The sequence below is a fragment of the Magallana gigas genome, chromosome 5, assembly GCF_963853765.1.
Source record: "Magallana gigas chromosome 5, xbMagGiga1.1, whole genome shotgun sequence".
NCBI classification, from domain to species: domain Eukaryota; kingdom Metazoa; phylum Mollusca; class Bivalvia; order Ostreida; family Ostreidae; genus Magallana; species Magallana gigas.
This window is the reverse complement of record NC_088857.1, coordinates 41,450,921-41,471,692: the sequence shown is the minus strand read 5'-3', so window position 1 is coordinate 41,471,692 and position 20,772 is coordinate 41,450,921. Positions and strand designations below refer to the sequence as shown.

Sequence of the window (20,772 nt, the reverse complement as noted above, 5' to 3'; positions counted from 1 at the left end):
TCCAAGAATTTAGATTTTCAATGCATTGATTAGAAAACAATAACGTATAAAAAATACGTTTAAATAAAAATAAAATACTAACATACCAAAGTTCTCGGCATGAAGGCATGGGCATGTAACCGCCAATAAAAAAATTAGCCCTCGTGTCCACATCGTAACTGAAGAACTATCTTCCACTAACTTTTAAAGTTTTCATTTATATGACTATAGATATAAGATAAATCCACAATCAATACATCAAAGTTTGATCAAGTAAAAATTTCTAACCTACAGAAATTAATAATTCTTCTATAATTAAAAATATTTAATTGAAGAATAAATAATGGGAGGATCAATCAAATGTCAAAGTGAATGGTTTATTAAAAGTACCTTGGATCTCGTACTGCAGTCAGCAATTTGCATCGTTTCTATTTTATGGATATCAATCTTATTTTAAAAAAATAATTTGTAAATGGGCTTTTTTATTGAATTAAAACTTTAAACGAATAAATTTCTTTGAAATCTTACGTAAGTATTCCGAGTGCTTCTGAAAAGACGTGCAGTTCCCACTATAACCATATGAATCTTTCCGTAAGTTTATAGGATTATAAGAATGCAATAGAATAACTAAATGAGTTATAAGTATGTAAGCTTATTCAGTAATTCTATCGATAATCTAAAGAGACACTACGGCTCATTTTGTGCAAATACCATGAAATGGCAGTTTCCATAACTTAAATATGTTTTCTTGCAAAGTTAAACGTATGACCTTTGTGTGTACGCTTCGTAATATCTAAAAATAATTCTCAATTTATTGGTAAAGTTAATAATTTTAGACGATCTATACTGAAAATATTGCTAGCCCAGCCTTTCGTGCCCCAACGCATGCAGATCGATTTAAGCGTTGCTTTCAGCAAGAGAATGAAAGCTAAGAATTTCGACAGATTTGGCAAGAAAATAATCAAAAGAGATGGAAAATAATCAAAAGAGATGGAAACAAAACACACGTGCGAACTAGATAACTTGTAAGAGATAAAAAATAATAGATTTCTCTGTGTCAAATAAATACATCATTTTACTATAAAAATATTTTAATATTTAGATCTGCCGAGCATTTCCACTTCCCCCTTTCGTATTACGCTATGAGGCGTAACAAGTATAGAAATGTCTTAACATGAAGAGTTTAGACGCTTTATTTAATATTGTCATGTGCACGATCCTGTGCATGAATTATTTTCACTACCAGTTTATTTCTATAAAAGTATCTCCAATATTCTATTGACAAGTGCTTCCATTAAAAATCACGTGATGCAAAAAAAATTTCAAGGTTCGAATTGCTATGAAGAAATTTAAAGGATCGATTGTATATTACAATAGAATTGACCAATAGAACCGGTATTGGTTTCTGTCTTTACAAATAGCATATCGATTTCCGTTTCACTTCTTAATTTAGGCCATACACATTAAACTCTTGAGTTCTAGTTCACATAATATGTAGTGAATCCCCCCCCCCCCCCCCCCAAAAAAAGTTTCACAGTCGTTGTCCGAGCAATATGAGTTATGGACTTTTTTTTTAACTTTATTATCTTAAAATTTTATTTCCAGTATACTTTCTATAATACAATACATGTATTTCATATGCGTTTATTTACAACCAGGGACTGCAACTATCTCGAAAGCCTCGCGTGACGCGATTCTAAAGATCGTTTTATTCATCAATATTTTCTTATTTTATAAAAATTAAGAAATGTTTTATTTTACTTTATTCCCGTATAGGATCATAATTACGATGATGCAATTCTAACATATGCCGGGTCCACAATGGCGGTAAAATCGGGTATTTATTTTCCTTATATCTCATTCAGTTTTGAACATGATAATTTTAAAACTAATGTAACAGATCCGTATCATCAAGGAAACTTTCATTTGCTTTTATCAGTAGCAATGTTTTTTTTACAATTGACACGTAGGTTCTTATTTTAATGTCTCTTGTTGGTACGAATGCTTTTCGCGATGTGGTCCTTAATGTGGGAGGATAACGCAAAACATGCAATTTTAAAAATAACGAAAAAAACTTTGATTTTCATAAGTGATAAGTAAATATATATCCCCTATAGATCAATTGTTATTCGCAATAAATCCTTCCCGGAACATCTTTAGCACGTAATCTCAATCTTATTATTAGTAGTACAAAAGATTCGAACGTTCAGTATATGCGCAAATTCTAATCTTTTTTGAACTGTGTTTAAAAAAGAATTACCAAGATGAGGTCAATTAGCTGTAGTGTCTCTTTAACACAATACGTATTGTTTATTTCACCAAATTTTGACGGTGCTTCGATACAATATGATATAATATACTGACTTATAGTTCAAAGATTAAGAAATAACTAAGACGTCATTATGTTTATTGTTTTAATTGATTTATTTTTAAACACAAAATGAATGCAGTCACAAAATACACATATATCATATTTTTGTTGCACGTGTAATAAATACTTATCTAAAATATTAAATGTGACTTGTAAAACCGCTTTACTACGATACGCTACACAAGATCTAACAACATCCCTTCTCAGAGCGACCTTTCAGATAGGCAATGAAATCACTGTTGTCGAAATCAGTGTGGGTCTTTATCGCAGATTAACCCAATTCTCCGAGATGTCGTGTGTAGAAATAAAGTCATGGCCAAGTGCATGTTTGAATTATTATTGTTAGCATGATTTAGTAATGAATATCAGATCGGACAGATATGTTATACACAATTATGACAGGGAAAACTTAACTTGATTTAAAATGGTCGTCCATAAAGTTATGAGACAACACTATAAATTTATTATTAGACTTGTTTTTGAACTTGAATCTGATTAGCTAACATTCTTATATTTATTAATTATCAAGATGTTTCTCTGATATTAACCCGTACACTTTTATGTTAAATCTTGTTTAGTGCATCATAGAGGAGCGATTTTAAAAGTGAAAAATGACAATAACAAAACTGTCAACTATCTCAAAATCCATAAAACGAAATACAAATTCAAAGCAGAGCAACACGGACCTCTAAAAGATAGAGGTAGAATCAGGTGCCTAGGAGGAGTGAGCATCCTCTGCTGAATGGTCACACCCGCGTGTGCTATTTGTCGTAATCGGGAAAAATAGAAAAGTCTGTAGACAATTAGGTGATTAATTATGGTCTAACAATTATTATAATTAGAATTAGATTGTTAGTCTAAACAAATACTACTTTAATTTTTCTAGCTGAAATATAAAGAAAATGTTATGTCTCTATTCACATTAAAGGGGCATGGTCACGATTTTCGACAAATTTTCTTATTTTTTTTTTAATTTAAACTCTTTAGAAATGCATTTCTCATGATCAAATGGAATTTGAGAGTCGGTCTTTAAGTTTTAAGCAAGATACAGAGCTCGCAAATCTGTGTCATGTAAACAAGGCTCGTGCCCTGTTTTTGTTTACAAAGGTTCAATTCACCAATTGAAAACCACATTCATTTTAGTTCTTAATTTGAAATTTTTACTTCAACATTCCAAATGTAAACAAAAGTTTTGTTTACATGTCAAAGAATTGTAAGCAGCTCTGTAACTCACTAACAACTCAACAAATGACACTCAAATTTTGTTTGCCTATTCAGAATGCCTCACTAAAGCATTGTAATTATTCAAATCAGAAAAATAAATTTTGACCAATTGTGACCATGCCTTTTTAAAACAAAAATTAAAATAAAAAGTCTAACACTGAAAAAGAAAATAGTTTGGGCGTTTGTCTTTTGCAAGCTTATTAAATCAAATCTAAAATATGTTTTGTCATATTGATAATTTTTTGTTTAAATTAAAATCAACGCATTATTAATTAAAATTTCAAATATAAGCTTTTCAAACATCAGACAAGGTATACGTTTTTAATTTAACAGTTTCTGTATATCAAAATTATTGATTGCCCGCAAACATACAAGAAGTCACAATTACACTAGCGATTTACAAATTTTATTTTCATTTATTTCCCTAGCTATAGCCAATTCGAAACAAAGAAGTAAAACAAGGGACCGAATAGCGCTAAAGCATAGGCTTTCCCTTCACATTCCAACCGCACATAGAAATATAATTTATCAAATAGTTTAAGGATTTTGCGTATGAAAAATAATCGAGAAAGAGGAAATATTTTAATTGTTATTTATGTTCAACACCAACGTTGAACTTTATTGGCACATAACGAGAAATATGTTCATAGATATCAGTATAGACAATGTTTATCTTTATAGCGTAAGAAATTGGCCACTGGTCGAATCAAATGTACGGCTGTTGGAAATAACACTGTTCAGGAAATTAGCATTTTAAAATAATTTAAGTCAAATTGTGACTTTTATCCTTTACAACATGTTCGTTAATTGATTAGTTCAAAATAATTATTAAAAAAACTAGACTCTTGTTGCAAAAGCAACAAAAAGGTCTTCCGTTTTGATATACATGTATCAATTTAACTGTAAGACATTGCTTCTCTGACAGAGAAAAAAGTGGATATGATAATTATTGTGAATGATATATACGGACGTTACTTACATGTAAAACAACGAGAATGAAAAAGAAATCAATTTCTGAAGTACTTTCTGTGACGACCGGAAGTAATGCCGAACTAAACAAAAATGTTAACCATTTGTACAATGATAAGTTAATCTTTCCTCAAAGTTTGGTTGTTCACGTCTCTGCCAAATCTAAGATCTTTTAGAAACAATATTTTTTGTCTCGGGACTGGAAACGGACAAACGGAAGTGATTAATAAAAACAAAAGCTGGTATTTCTCATACATTTGCTCAGCGTACATCACTGTTTGTCAGGCTAGATGAAACACCCAAGAAAGTCAGTTAAACTTGTTAAAAACATGATTTGTTTGAACCTTTCCGGTAAGAACCGGAAGTGACAGTTGACAAAATTAAACCCGTTAAACACATCCCCAATCAAATTTCTATCAATCATGAAAGTTCCGTGTCTAATTCGCTTACAGTGACAAAAATCTCGCGGATATCACATTTATAAAAAGGAAAGCTACATAGAGACATTTGAGATATCTTACCGGAAGTAAAATTTATTTGCTAATTTAACATTATATAGATAACATATGTAAGATTGTATACTGATATTTTCATTTTATGTAAAATATATAAAATATGAAAAAAACAAACAAATTTTTGAAGTGTTTCCGGTGACGACCGGAAATTACGCCGATCGAAACAAATAGTATATACACATGTACATACCTAGGTCTATCATCCCACAAAGTTTGATTGTTCAAGTCGTCACCGTTTTTGAAATCTCTAGGAAACAAGGTTTTTTGTCTCGGGACAGGAAACGGACAAACGGAAGTGTTCAATGAAAATGAAAGTTAGTATTTTTTAACCATTACACAACAGGACTTTATTGGCTATCAACATATCTTATATTGTCAAACAAAAACAGTTAAACTCTTAAACAACTTGAATTGTTTGAACTCTTCCGGTGTAGACCGGAAGTGACGGTTGACAAAATGAGAGCGGTTAAACACATCTTCTATCAATTGTCTATCACCCATGTAAGTTTTGTGTCTTGGTCACTTACAGTTTCTGAGATCTCGCTGTAATAATATTTGTTTTAAAAAGAGTACCTGAGATATTTGAGATATCTCACCGGAAGTAATTTTTTTTTGTTTATTAATCATCGGATAGATGACATATGAAAGCGCTTATACTTATATTTCAATTTTGTGTTAAAGAAATAAAATGCGTAAAAACATAATTTTTGAAGTGCTTCCGGTGACAACCGGAAGTAATCACGAACAAAACAAAATAGTTTAAACACAGCTACAACTATAGATGTATCATCCCTCAAAGTTTGAAGGTTCAAGTCTTTATCGTTCCTGAGATCTGATTGTCCATAGCTTTTTGTCGCGGGACAGGAAACGGACGACAGGAAGTGAATTTTGAAAAAATGAAAAAAACACCAAGAGATATTATCGTTCTTTATCAGTCCTAAAAATTTCAAGAAAATCCATCCAGCCATCTCTGAGAAATCTTAAACTTTTCAAAAACTTGAATTGTTTGAACTCTTCCTGTGTGGACCGGAAGTGACGGTTGACAAAATAAAAACGGTTAAACACATCTTCTATCAAATGACTATCATTCAAGTAAGTTTCGTGTCTTGATCACTTACAGTTTCTGAGATCTCGGGGTTCAAACATTTGTTTTAAAAAAGGCTACATGAGATATTTGAGATATCTCACCGGAAGTAGAATTTTTATGTTTAGTTAACATCGGAAAGATGCAATATATATGCATTTATACTTTTATTTTAATTCTCCCAGAAATATATTAAATGCGTAAAAGCATAATTTTTGAAGAGCTTCCGGTGACGACCGGAAGTTACGACGAACAAAACAAAATAGTTTAAACACATCTACAACTATAGGTCTATCATCCCTCAAAGTTTGGATGTTCAAGTCTTTATCGTTTCTGAGATCTGATTGTCCATAGCTTTTTGTCGCGGGACAGGAAACGGACAACAGGAAGTGAATTTTAAAAAAATAAAAAAAAACGCCTAGAGATATGATCATTCTCTATCAGTCCCGAAAATTTCAAGAAAATATATTTAGCCATCTCTGAGAAATCTTGTGGACAAAAAAGGGGAAAAAAATAATAATAATAATAAAAAACATTACAATCACTATAAGGTCTTCCGTTGGAAACGGAAGACCTTAAAAATATTGTTTTTTATAAACTAAGTTAAGTCCATGTTACAATAAAACTCAAAGAGAACTGAACTATTTTTCTGCATCACATGTCTTTGTTCTCTTTTTTTCTATAAAAAAATGTTTGTATTCAAACCACAGCAAAACCGAGCTGGAGAGATTAATAATTAGGGAAATATTTTTGTTTATATTATACAAATGCACATAAAATGCATACTCAAAATCCCACATCCATAAAAAATAATTAAATGTTTGTTTATATCGTATGAATTACAGCCATGTACATAATACTTTGGACTAACTGAGATAACACAAAGAAGTTTGGACTGCACCGCTCTTCTTATATGACGAAAACATTTGTATATATTAATTGTAGAGAGAAATAACGCAAACTATTGTAAAACAATTCTATCACAGAAAGTGGGTTCCAATACCAGGCCGAGGCGGAGAAGAAGCTCCAGAGAATTTCCTTGTGATATATACATATAAGCACTATAATCGTTCGTTCTTTTCGCTAATTGTCATCACTTGACTCAAACAGAGCATCAGATTAATGTATGTGTCTTCTTTAAAAAAATTGCGTCATTTTCCTCCTTAGTTAGCAATTAATTAATTAAAGGAGAAAGCAAATTTAAAAAAAAAGTTGCTCCAGTTTTCACTCTTCCTCCCTACTGTTGCTTTCCTTTGTTACCTATAGGAAAAAGGAATTTTGAAACGTTTTTTTTAAATATAACATTGATTGATAATAGCTTTATTTTTTTTTATTACAAAGACACACAAACCTTAAAATGAACAGCGATGATATCCTTTAATAATACCAAGGTATTGCCTGCATTTACTTCGTCTTTTGCTTTAAACAGCACATATTCTAAATTTAAAATCATAAAAAAATATTCAAAAATAAATCTTTAAAATTACATACAAATGCGAAAATATCTTGATATACAAAATAATTGATTATAAAAAAAAAGTACATTTCTAGGACTTACTCTCCAACTTTTCTCTTTTTTTAGGTTTGAAGAAAAATTCAACAAAGTTTCTGAATGAATTTTTCACGATGTGCATCATTCCCAGAGAGTTTGAAGCCCCGGCCGTCTCTGCTCGAACTGCTGAAATACTGTTATTCAGGATCGACAAGAAAATTGTTAACATAAACATAATAACAAAAAATACGTAGGTCATTAAAAAGAATTGGGCTGTCAACGGCGAGGCAATGACTAAAGAATCAAATTTATTTTTGCCAATAAACGTGTTGGCTAGACTCCCACACGTTATGAAAAGAGACCTGTAGTTTTCATTTTTTGAGCCAAAAAGTAAATATGCAAAGAAGATAAATGCAATAATTAATATGGATAAGTTTAATCCAAAAGAAAGCAGATCCCTTCTTGCATAGGCTATTACTGATAGAATTTCGGTAAAACGTTTGTTGTACCCTAGAATTTTCAAGATTTGTATCGTTGACACAAAAACAAGAGCAGCAAAGAAAAAATTGAATGCATTATCCCATATTACAATGTGACCATAATTTATGAATCGATTGGCAGCAGTCATTTTGTCCTCATAAAACATATCCACAGCTTTACTCGTGTAGTCCAATTTTACTACAATTGTCACAAAACAGGAACATGCCAAAAATGTACTTATGCAATCTACAACGTTCCAAGGATCTTTCAAAAATGTCTTACAACCAAACTGAGAACAGTTCCGCAGAATTTTGAATAGCAGGAAAATATAGTAAAATACAAATATGAAATACGCCAAAACAAGATCAAACCCCAGGGATGAAAAATTCAAAACGGGTTTAAATGTTCGCGAGTCAACCCATGTTAGTGCACTTCCAACCTCGGGAAACTCTGTAAGTAGCATGGCATAGACAAAAAGGTTCACGTTTGGATTGTACATCGTGAATTCTAAAAAAACAGCACGCGTATTCCGATTGATCCAATCATGTTCAACGAGCTCTTTTAAAAGTAAGTAAGCATTTTCTCTATCCTTTACAAACTTTAAAATATATCCACCCCCGCTGTATGTATTGTACTCTCCCATTCTTGATATTCCCCATATGTCACTAGCTTTAGTGTATTTCCAAGAATCGGCTGTATAAAAACGATTTTTATAATCGTTGGTTCCACAACTGCTATCATTAAAGGATTTCCATTCCAAGCAATACAAACTCTGGTCTTCATTTCGTTCCGAATACGTCTCTATGCATGGGTAGGTCCCAACCAACTTTGAATATTTACAACTACCTAAAATTGTAAATAATTATAGCAGTTTTCATGTTAACATAAGATAATTTTTAAATTGAGTATGGTGGTTTAATGTCAATATAAATAGTACCTTAGTATAGAAATAAAATGTGATTTCTTTTTGTTTTGTTAACTGTACCTGACTTCATTCGAACTTGTCGCAGCCGGGCAGGTCCAACACGAATACTAGCCATATCTTGAAACCATTGACGATCTACAACCGTCAAGGGTTTACTTGCGTAATTATTGACCGGGTAATACGTTGGGATAAAGGTTTCATTCAACCATGTATAAAAACCCTTTTTATCTGTTATCTAAAAAGTACAAACAAAAATATTTATTAAACATTATCATACTAATTACTTAAAACGGGTTTTCGCAGAACAAAATGATTAAAATATGTTGTTAATAACGAAATATAATTTCAAAATGCAATTACAGTTGAGAATCCATCCTTTCCTAAAAAAAGATGATTGTCCAAATTTTGTTTTAAATGAAATGCTCTCTGGTCCCGTTCCTTGTAGCTTATTAAGTAAATTGCGATGATGTATACGATGAAAAACACAAGGTTTCTTAGAGCTGATGTTGCTTTGGATTTTTCTTGACATTTTTTCCTCAAGTCCATTCGTTCCTCTTCGGAAACCAAATCATACGTTGGAAGTACGTATTTAGCGATCTCTTTGAAAAGTATTAAAAAAATATCAAAATTTGTTTATACACTTTTTTAAAATTTCTCTAGCATTATATTAAATTTTACACCCTGAGATAAAAATTCATGTTGCATTTTATTATGCTTAAAATACTGTGTGTTTTGAAATTCGTATTTTCTCACCCGAAATGTTTGTATCTTGAAATCTTCTCGAAATCAAAGATATTTTTCTTAATTTCCATAGATTGATTTTAGGTGCGTTTTCTTGCATCCAGTTTGTGAATAAAATTGAAGAGGTTATTGCAATAATAAGTACTTTCATCGGATCGACTACGGTTAAGGATTCCACTAAAGAGAAAACAAAGGAAGAAAGCCATTCTTCTGATTTCGTATCGCCCCATTCCATGCTGTATAGGATTAAGAAAAAACAGGATGAAATAACGGACATTGCTAAAATTACCCAGGCCACGTAGTAAATCCAATGAGGAAATTTGTCGTCTTCTTGTTGAAAAACATCAGTATCAACATCGGACAGAGAAACTAAGTTATCGTTACTCTTATAAGGTCTGTCGATATTTTTAGATTCAGAAGAATTTTGTTTTGTTTTTAAACCGTTGTTTATATGTCTAAACACATAGGAAGCAAATACAACAGGTAGAGTTGAAATTAAAATTCCAATACAAGACACGTATAATGTTAGCGACGAAATTCGAAGAACTCCGAATTTCACTTGATCCACATTTTGGTTCTCTGAGGATGATCGAAAAAACATGGCATTTGATATCATTATCAAACATAACAGGGCAAGTAAGCACGAGATTCTTTGAACACGTGTGAATTTACTTTGTCGTGGACGGAGAAGCAGTGATAACCACAAATGGTGTTCCGTAATTTGAGTCTGGGTTTCGTCCGTTAGACGCGTTTTTGGAGAAATAAGATTGGGTGCTGATGCCGGAATAATGCGATCGAGCTTGCAATCTCCATCATCAATAGCCAGCCATTTGTTACAATAAAAAAAATACCTAAAATCAAGATAAAACCATGGTCATATATTATTGTGCATAAATGCGACTAACAAGAAATATCACTTCTATGAAATATACTTTTATTTAATTTATCGTATTTTCACAGTACTATATGTAAATACCTATCTCTGCTCTGCAAATCGTCGATAATTACTTTGTCCAAAAACCAACTTTGATATCCAGGTGGACCAGAGTTGTCATGCCATATTCGTAAATACAATAAATCACCTAAAGGCTCCGTTGTTCCAAAGAATAACTTTTTCACACTTGATGCAGAGAATCCCTTTAAAAGATATTTTGTTGAATTATAAAAATCGAAATAAATCATGATAATAAAAAAATCATCGAGCAAATTTTATATAAATGTTATTTCAGGTAATAATAATGCAGTTATTTAAAAAGTATACATATTTACACAATGTCGAAATTCTGATTTTAACCTTCCGTCATTTTGATCCTCTATCATTCTATATTCAAGTGACGACTAATGAACTTCATTGCTTATATTCAGACAGCCATTTAGAAGGTTTCCTTAAAGATTTCGAAATCTTTATTTTACACACTTAGGTAAGGGGGTGATGGGTGGTGAAATGAGGAAAAAGGCTGAATTTAATGTAATTATTTATGACACGATTCTACCAAACAGTAATCTACCAAACTGCAAGGTTATATATTTTAGGAAAAATATCTTTAAATATGTTTCTCTACATTTATAAATTCTTAATTTCTCACACCCAAAGTCAGCTAGGTGTTATAATGTCAGGAAGGTGGAATTTTTACTACACTATGCCAGAATTTAAAAGAAACATTGTCACTTTAAATCCCTATGTTTAACTTTGAACTCCTTCTGGGACCTAAATGATGATCCTGATACAATGCATATATCCACCCATTTTAATTTTTTTTTTAATTATTTCTCATATTTGAAAGGGATTTAACTCTTATTCTATTTTATTGAAATATGCCAAGTTGCTTCAGAGTCCAAAGTCTCAAAGTGTTGAGTTTTAAGATAGACAGACGGTTTGAGGCTAGAAAACAAAAGCACAAAAAAGCTCACTTGAACCTTGATGAGTAGTTAAAATAGAAAAATTTGATTCGGTTCTTTTAAATAGGCAAATACCTTTGTTTTCTCATCATCTAAGACACGAATTCCAGAATCACAAAGTTCCCCTGTTACAATAAACTGTACGTTTGACTTTGTGCCAGCATCTCTCCGTAATCCAGTATGAACGCTTATCAAATAAAAGTACACATGTGCTGGTCTGTGATCAGAGAGAAAGGTCACTTTCCACTGTAAAATGCATAAATTCTTCATTTCACTTTCATTATCTCGCAAATATCTAATATCGTAATTAGAACTTGATCCAAAGGATTTGGTCACGACGAGTTGCCAAGCGTTGATCATAAGGTCAAGCTAGGTGCAATTCTGGCGACTTTGGTAATTACTCAAGCATCAAGTTTGATCTAATAATCTGCGCATGGCATGAAAATAGATTCGACTCTCTGGGTCAAGTTATTGTTATAATAATAAATTCAAGAAAGTTAAAATTACAAAAATATCTTTTTAAAATCAGTTGTTTGACTCTTGTAATCTCTAGTGCAGGAATACACACCACTACAAAACATATCTAAATTGTTCCTACCATTTATAATCTGACTATTTTTTATGGTTTTCATAAATAAGTTTCCTTGAAAAACAGTGCTTCAGAATTCATTACAGCGAATTTATCGATTATTTTCGAGAACTAAGTATTGTCAGTGGTGATGAATTGTGCTTAGGTCCAAATACTGGTTCACTTTCGATTTGCCAGTGTAACTGCATAGGAGAGTTGATTAAAATCAAATCCCAAAAATATCGATGAATATATAATAATTATAGTTATTAACAAGTTAAACAGTTGTTGTGTTGTAAAAGTATCTAAATTAATAGATAAATCAAAACGCTTTTTCAGCTGTGCAAATATAAACATATTAAAATATCCACATGATATAGACATTAATAGTTTGTGATAATTAAACCTTTTGTACATCCTTTTTATCCTCTCTTCTAAGAAAGATTATTGCCACCACGTAGATTACAAAGACGCCTATCAATGTTCCATACACGGACGCGTTTGATGCGTCAAATTTCCCCCACACCGTCAGAAAATTGATAACATTTGGAGGAATATAGAACGAGGAAGAGAACGTGTTTCCTGTACATCGACAGACTGTGTTGTTTAAATCACTCATTGGAAGTACCTTAAATCAAAGAATGTTAAATTGATTGGTTGTGTGCCAATTTTACAAAAAGAATTTAGTTGCAAAATTAACATGCTTATTTGTATATAGTTACTACCCAATGCATCTAAATGAATGAGCCAAAGAAAGAGTTTTTCTAGACTTTTACTCTAGGCATCAAATACTATTTTTTTAAATGTCTATGAGAGCTGCAGGTCAAATTCTTTGGTTTTTTTTTGTTTTTATAAATTGTTAATCATAAAAGATTTTAAGGTCTGCTTATTGAAAATTTCGTTTAAAAATTAGGCCTTTCTTACGAATTTTACAAAAATTATAAATACGTTTTTTTTCCATTTCTCTCATTTCAATTGGTGATAGTGTCTTTGTTTTATGGTACTGACCCGTTTATGATTATGTGAGGATCTTACTACAACCAATTGGTTCATGGTTTTAGGAAGCATGCATTTAATGGCGGTGAAAAATCAACTGAATACAGTAAAATGCTTATAAAAAGCGACAAAATTTAAAGAATATTTAATTTGAAAACAAGCTAAATGAAAAATCATTGTGAAGTAGTTGAAAAAAAATATCCAAAATATCCAATTTTGTGTATTTATAATTAAATAGAAAATGTTCATTATGTAATGGTCATTTCGTGTACTGGTTGATTTAGATTATGCTTAGGATAGAGACTTAGTGACTAATCATATTCTTATTTACGCATGTCTCATTTTATTCCAATTTATACATTAGAAGGTAATGATTTGATCAAGTGCGATAAACTTAGTTTTTTTCATCATTCTTTGATTTTTTTTCTATTTTTATTTGTGTTTTAATGGTAACGAGGCTGTTTTGCCTGCCCAGAGCCAAAACTAAACTGTAATCCGTCTTGCAAAGTTTACCGTGCAATCTTCCATCGTCCATCCTTTGGTATCCTCATTCCATTTACGACACCCCGTTGTTGTGAAAATTATGCTTAAGTTTAAACTTTCAAGTGATATTTGTTCTAAAGATGTCACGTTTCTAAATGGTTCCTCAACTGCGACATTGCTCACCGTTCTTTTTATTCTTGATTTTGAACTTTCGACTGAGAAAACACGAACAAAAGCAAAAAGCATTTACGCACAATAGATGCTGGTATGGATTTTGAAATGCATGTACATTCAAAAACAAAACATCTCATATCTGCATCCTAGATCTTTTTAACTTGGATATCACTATATCAAGTTAATTAGATAATGACACTTTCTTTCTATGTCTTAACAATATATTATTTCATAATTTTGTTAAAATATCAATGTTCCGAAACCTCTAAATATCAAAATGCAGCGAAAGTACAAGATGCATGTAAGCACTAAATTATTATTATTAGCATAAAATTTTACGGAGTTATAGTTTTCTAAAACCGAGAAAAGTATACCTGTTTGTGGTTTTATTCCAAGAAAGCATGCCCCTTTTCCACAAATACCTCCTGGTAAGAAAACTTTAAAACCATACTTGGTCCAATCTCTGATTCCCAAGACTTTACGATATTCAAAATTAGAAGTTGTCGGAAAAGTTTTGGAACTAAAGAAAAAAGAGTAAAAAGTCTTGTTTTTTTTAAAGGACTCATGAAATCCATCAGGTTTCATATAGATAATACTTGCATCGCCATCGTATGTTACATCATATGTGAAATAAATCATTTTCTCCGGATATGCTGGATTCATTAACGGAGTGTAATTCTTATACGTGGCAATGCCGATATTAGGAACACTGGAATTTATTATAATGTTCTGTTCTATTTTTATGACGGATGAAGTGGCGATTGATGAATTTTCACCGTAAATATAAGGATTCTTCATAAAGTTCGCGATCTGAAAGATATGAAAAAATAGAACATATGTATCATTATATTAATTAAACTCGAAATTATGCAATTCATAAATAGCATAAACATGCGTACAAGGGTTTTTTATCCTTTTCATAATTCATATCGCCTGAAACATTTTTTGAATAAATTAACAAACGTACCGATATTGTCAAGTAGGAACAGCGATTTTCCGTATCATCCTTCATATACAAGCTGGTAAAAAATGGATCTTCGGTGTTTGACAGATGATTGGTTGATACTTTTCGAATCATTATTTCAAGCACATGAAGTCCATTTAGGAATAGTCGATCTCCAAGGGCGACGGTTTTTTCCATAACTTTTATGAAGACAGACAGAACCTTCATAATTGTAGGGATGTTTTTTTTTGCCTAAAGTGTTAAAGAATGATTTTGTTATTTTTGATATAAACTTACAAGCTCTAAAATAGTACTTTCACAAAACTTACTAGTTTTCTTTGTAGTTTCTGTTTGGATTGCTCATGTTTCCTTATTTGAAAAACAAGAGAGGCTCGTAAATTGATTAGTTTATGGTCCAAAGTTATGTTTCCTTCATATTTTTTCAATAAAAATGACTCATGCAGAAATCGAGTAGTTTGTCTATAAATGGTTGATCTTATTTCTTCTTCTGAGAGTTCCTTATCCAAGTCTTGAAGTTTTTCTGGTAGCATTTTGTTTAACAAATTATCCAATACCCGGTGAATAGCTACAAAATCAATTTTTTTTAAAATTGAAAATAAATACCTGATACTTTCGACATAAAGCATATTTATTTAATAATAATAATAATAATAATTTTGTTTAGTTTAAAAAAATATTCTGAAATTGATTGTATTTCAACAAAAAATATTAAGAGAACATTTGTCCTTCTGGTAATTTGATTTTCATTGAAAAAGTACAACTAGATTTCTACTGGACTATTAGTATTTTTGTTAGGCTTTCATTATTAAAGATAAGAACAGGTGCGATGCACTTGTCAATAATTTGTAAAAATAACAATTAGGATAGTGTCTATTTAAATACAACATGCAAAATCTATAGATGTACCTAACATTATTTTCTATAAATAAGAATATCTTACCCTTGGCTACTAATGCCAATTTGTCCATCTTTGATACCGATAGAGTGCGATCACCAGTCTCATTTTCCAAACAATCGATGACTAAATTCAGAATATTTGTTGCTGTGCTCTATATAATTGTAACCTTAGTGTTATTTGAATTAAACAAGAGACCCATGGGCCACATCGCTCACCTGAACAGCAGTTCCTTGTAACATTACATTTCGTAGCATATGCTTTTTCTATTTTAAACATTGAACCCCTTTCTGGGGACCCAGTATTGGTCCGAGGTTTATGGTTGGCTTGAACAACATATATAGTGACAAAGGAATGAAAATGTGTAGCACTGCGGTGGGACCGCACGTACACAGCCTGAAAAACTGAACGTAGAAGAGTTCCACTTCAAGAAAAATAACTCTCAGACTGTACAGAACATCAAGAAAGATAACTCTTGGTTCCACTACATTAGAGTTTATACAATTTGAGGATCCTTGCATAGTAATCTCACAAACGGTAGCATTATAGTTCTCGAGAAAAACTGTTTAAAAACATTTTCAATATATCTTTCTATGTTAAACTTTAGACCCCTCTTGAGGCCACAGTATTAGTCCAGTGCTAAAGCTTTAATTATTTGGAATCTACATTATTTAAGGATGCTTGCATAGTAATCTCACAAGCTGAAGCATTATAGTTCCCTACAAAAAGATTTTTCAACATTTTCCCTCTATGTTTCTATGCTAAACTTTGAACATCTCTTGGGTCCCCAGTATAAGCTTTTATAATTTCGAATCTACACTATTTGAGGATGCTTACGTGGTTACCTGACAAATTGTTGCATTGTAGTTCTCGACAAGAAGATTTTTAAACATTTCCATATATACTTCTACATTTAACTTTAAACCCATTTTGGGTCCCCAGTATTAGTCCAGGGGTCACTATTTTAAAACTGTCGAACCTTCATTATCCAAGGCTGTATGCATGATAGTAATCTCACAAATTGAAGCATTGTAGTTCTCGAGAAGAAGATTTTTTAACATGTTACCTTTATATTTCTATTATAAACTGTCACCCCCTCTTGCGGCCCCAGTATTGGTCCAGGGTCACAATTTTACCAATTAGGAGTCGACATAAGCCAAGAATGCATGCATAGAAATTCCACAAACTATAACATTATAGTTCTTGAGAAGAAATTTTTAAACGTTTCCTTTATGTTTTTTAAAATGTTTAAATTTTGAACCCCTCTTGGTGCCCAGTCAACATTAATCTACATTACTTAAGAATGTACATGTATGCATAGTAATATCCCAAACAGTTGCGTTATAGTTCTTGAGAAGAAGATTTTAAAACATTTTCCTATATATGTTAAAATCCAAACCCCTCCTGGGGCCCCACTTTTTGTTCGGGGGTCACGATTTTTACAATTTACAATCTTTACTATCTTTCGCAATTATCTGCCTTTTGAAAAGGGCTGTGCCCTTCATTTTAACAATTTATAATCCCCTTTCCATAAGGATGCTTTTTACCAAATTTGGTTAAATCTGGTGGTTTTTGAGAGGAAGTAGAAAATGTGAAATGTTTACAGACGGACGGACAGACGGACGGACAGACGGACGGACGGACGACGGACAACGGGTGATCAGAAAAGCTCACTTGAACCTTCGGTTCAGGTGAGCTAAAAATTAAACATTAATAATGAAGAAGTAACTAGAGTTTTAAATTTAAGACATACCACAGCTTCCGGTGTGAGGTAGGGCTGGTAACGAGTCAGTGCATCAAGAGTGCTGTATATAATCTGTATGTCTGCTAAGTTGTATGTTCGGTGTGAGTTGTTGCAACCAGGTGTGATGACATTTTCTGCCAGTTTCAGAAGCTTTGATACCCTCTGTATAATGCAAGACATGTAGTTTGTTAAAACAATTGATACAATCAAACGAACAATGCTCTAAAAAGTCCCTCATGAGTTATTTATATATAATTTAGTAAAAACCACGCGTACATTGTGTATTGTATGAAATGATAACGATATTGATAACAAAAACTGTTCAAAATCAGAAGTCCAAAGAAAAAATACAAAACAGGAGCAGAGCAAATACGGACCTCTATAAAAATTAGAAGTAGGATCAAATGCCATGGAGGAGTGACCCTCCTCTGCTGACCGGTATTACCCGCAATGGGTTTTTGTCGTAATCGGTAAAACGGAAAACTTTGCAGACATTTTGGTGATTAATAATGTTCTTGCAATAAGTTTGAAAAACGTTAGTCCACCTTCGACCTAGCGGAAAATTGTATTTGCTGACAACGTCGTTGTATCAACCATAGAATTACAAAACGATGACGTCAATTGAGAATGTTGATAATCTTGTTTTATCAACTTGTTTGTCAGTAGCTTGCCTCGTTTTAGAAGTTGCTCCACACTTAAAGCATGCCCTTGCGTATCAAATAAGGGACAAAAACTCCATATGCAGGTAATGAAGGTCTTTTGCTACATAAGTGAGGAAAGTTGACAATAAAAATTGAAGTAAATACTTAATCTATAGTGTTGTTATAAGATCATCATTAATGTCTTTTTTCTAGTAAAAAATGTATGTTAGAATTTGGATATATAAATTCCATTTTTTTAAAAACAAAATATATTTCAATACTAGGGTTTTTTTTAAAGATGGTTTACTTTTTGTTTTAATACAATAATAAGAATCATATGCTAAATGTTCATTGGAATGTTTAGACTTTTAAACATTTTGAAACTTTCAAAAATCAGAAACAGTAGCTGTTTGTTACGTGTTGTTAAATATCTTAAGTGATTCACGCATACTTAATTGAACCATGGTTAAGGTAATCTAGCCAAAAAAAAAAAGAAAAAGAAAAAAACTATAAAAATTATATCTAACAATTATTATCGATAAAAAATAATAATGCCACAAACCGTTTGACAGTAAAAATAATAACAAATGAATATATATATATTACGTTTTGATAATTTTTAATTTCAGGTCCTCCATCTGTATTATCGATAAATATAGAATTCACACCACGGAATACGTCCTTTTCTTTGGTAGTTTTATCAATCTGTAATATTGAATGGTATTAACATACGACAAAGAGCATCCGTTAACTCTGAAATATTCAATCGACAAAGACATACATATGATGAGGCTGACTCCTCAATAGATTCATTTCATGAAGATATTTCTTTTGTTTCCAATGTTTGTTAATGAATAGAAAGTATTACGGTTAGATAGATCTCATCTGCATATCGAAAAGTCATCTTGATCCTTTGAAATGGTGTTTGTGTCATACATTTATGAACAGACGATTTTAATATGAATGATGAATAACATGCAGTGCATGTAATTATATGAAATAAGAAATATTTAAGGCAAATGGTCCGTTTTATCTTTCTATGATGTATTTGTTGATATGTGCAGCACTGTTAAGGTTTACTTTGTGGTCGCGCCGACCAGAAAGTACGGGAAATGTTAACTATGACATCACACAAAACAACAAGTCGTCAAAAATGCTAAAGCATAAAGTAATTTCCGATTGTTATGGGTACGAAAACATTAAACTAGATTAAAAATTACCTATGAGTGCAATATTGTAGGCAAATAAGTCCAACAACGATAAATATAAACAACTGACTGATCGCGATGCACTTGTCGATGTGGCGTCATACTGTAAATTGTGACGCATATTTGTCTGTAGATTGGCGGATCAATCATTTTTTTAACCTGGAAAAATACTTTTTATAAATGAACAGAAGACAATCTTAAAACAATTACCATACCACTAAATCCTACCTATTATGCTTGTTTTGATTCGGCATGTGATTATTTTTTTAGAGCGTGTATTATTTCTTTCCTGGAGCGTTAACTGTACAAATTCGTTGTGTTTGACATCGGGAAGCCTATATGAATCCGCTTTTTACAAGGGCATACAATAAACATATCACTACCATCTTTTGGATATAAATTAAGGGAATGTTTATATCATTAAAAAGTGCTGCTGCTTTGAGATAATCTATAGAATAAATTATTAAATACGTAAAATATAAAAGGTCATATAAATTCCAACCAGAGCTCATTTCTTTGACATTTATTCTAATAAGAGAAAACTCAATACAAAGCAGCAGCACTTTTCAGAATCTACCATAAAGGTAGAATTCAATTATCATTTAAATTTTTTATTCAGATAAGGGTATGCCCTTGTAATATTGAAATATATTTATGACCTCAATTCGGGAGAATTATCAACACATGTCACATAACTATCAATTCAAAGGACCACTCTAAGTGTCATACAATAAATATTTTGTAATAACAGATGCGTCGTTTTATGGACGTTTAAATCCGCTGATATTTTCATAGTAAGCCTTAACAGTGCTGTGTGTTCAATACATTATAGATATACATACGTAAGGGAGTTGCGTGAAGGTGGATGCTGCTGCTCCTATGAAACACACAGTAAGTATGCCGTTGCCAGAAAGGTTATATTCATTGAACTTTTTATCAAAAGTCACAACATCAAGTGGACTCACCTATAATAATCACGAAACTCGCAGTAAAAGCTTTTACATTATATTACAAATGAAGATAGTACATATTTATTATATGAAAAAAGTATAAATAAATAAATTCAAATATCATTATGTTTACTTTTATCTTAAGCTTTTTCATAAAGGTTCCGTAATCTCCATAGATATCAAAGATTCGAACTCTGACAGTCACAACGTTATTAGAAACTTGATCCCCGGCGTGAACAGGCACATTAGCAATGCTACTTTCACCTACGCAAAATAGAAAGAAGAAAAAAACCCGAAGATTGTAACGACTTGCAATGTACAACACATGTACATCAATAAAACATATAAAATTGACAAAATTTAACAAAAATACATTAAGGCAATTCCGGATATTGTGTGTGAAAAAAATGTACAAATTTATGTGTTTTTCAAACATTTGCCATTGTTCAAAGGAATGATAATTTATTAAA

General features: G+C 31.7%; 1 protein-coding gene across 1 annotated transcript; it reads right to left on the bottom strand.

The window, feature by feature from the left end:
* Window positions 1–6,443: 6,443 nt before the first annotated feature.
* On the bottom strand, window positions 6,444–20,430 carry LOC105346762 (polycystin-1-like protein 2). The gene is made up of 16 exons (XM_066085465.1): window positions 20,195–20,430; window positions 18,751–18,849; window positions 17,513–17,665; window positions 15,805–15,913; window positions 14,868–15,429; window positions 14,275–14,710; window positions 13,757–13,941; window positions 12,654–12,875; window positions 11,755–11,925; window positions 10,757–10,917; window positions 9,793–10,631; window positions 9,400–9,638; window positions 9,100–9,274; window positions 7,701–8,960; window positions 7,494–7,579; window positions 6,444–7,402 (listed from the first exon to the last, which is right to left on the bottom strand). Exons 5-16 carry the CDS (start codon window positions 15,069–15,071, stop codon window positions 7,367–7,369), a joined length of 4,014 nt encoding a protein of 1,337 aa, XP_065941537.1. The 5' UTR covers window positions 15,072–15,429; window positions 15,805–15,913; window positions 17,513–17,665; window positions 18,751–18,849; window positions 20,195–20,430; the 3' UTR covers window positions 6,444–7,366.
* Window positions 20,431–20,772: the final 342 nt, after the last annotated feature.

What these genes read in the sequence shown, in the direction of transcription:
- LOC105346762 (XM_066085465.1), bottom strand. Translation starts at nt 15,071, where the DNA reads ATGAAGGTTCTGTCTGTCTTCATAAAAGTTATGGAAAAAACCGTCGCC. An exon ending in TGGAATAAAACCACAAACAG is followed by an intron (nt 13,942 to 14,274) that starts GTATACTTTTCT and finishes GTGTTTTCTCAG; the next exon opens with TCGAAAGTTCAAAATCAAGA. An exon ending in TAGATGATGAGAAAACAAAG is followed by an intron (nt 10,918 to 11,754) that starts GTATTTGCCTAT and finishes TATCTTTTAAAG; the next exon opens with GGATTCTCTGCATCAAGTGT.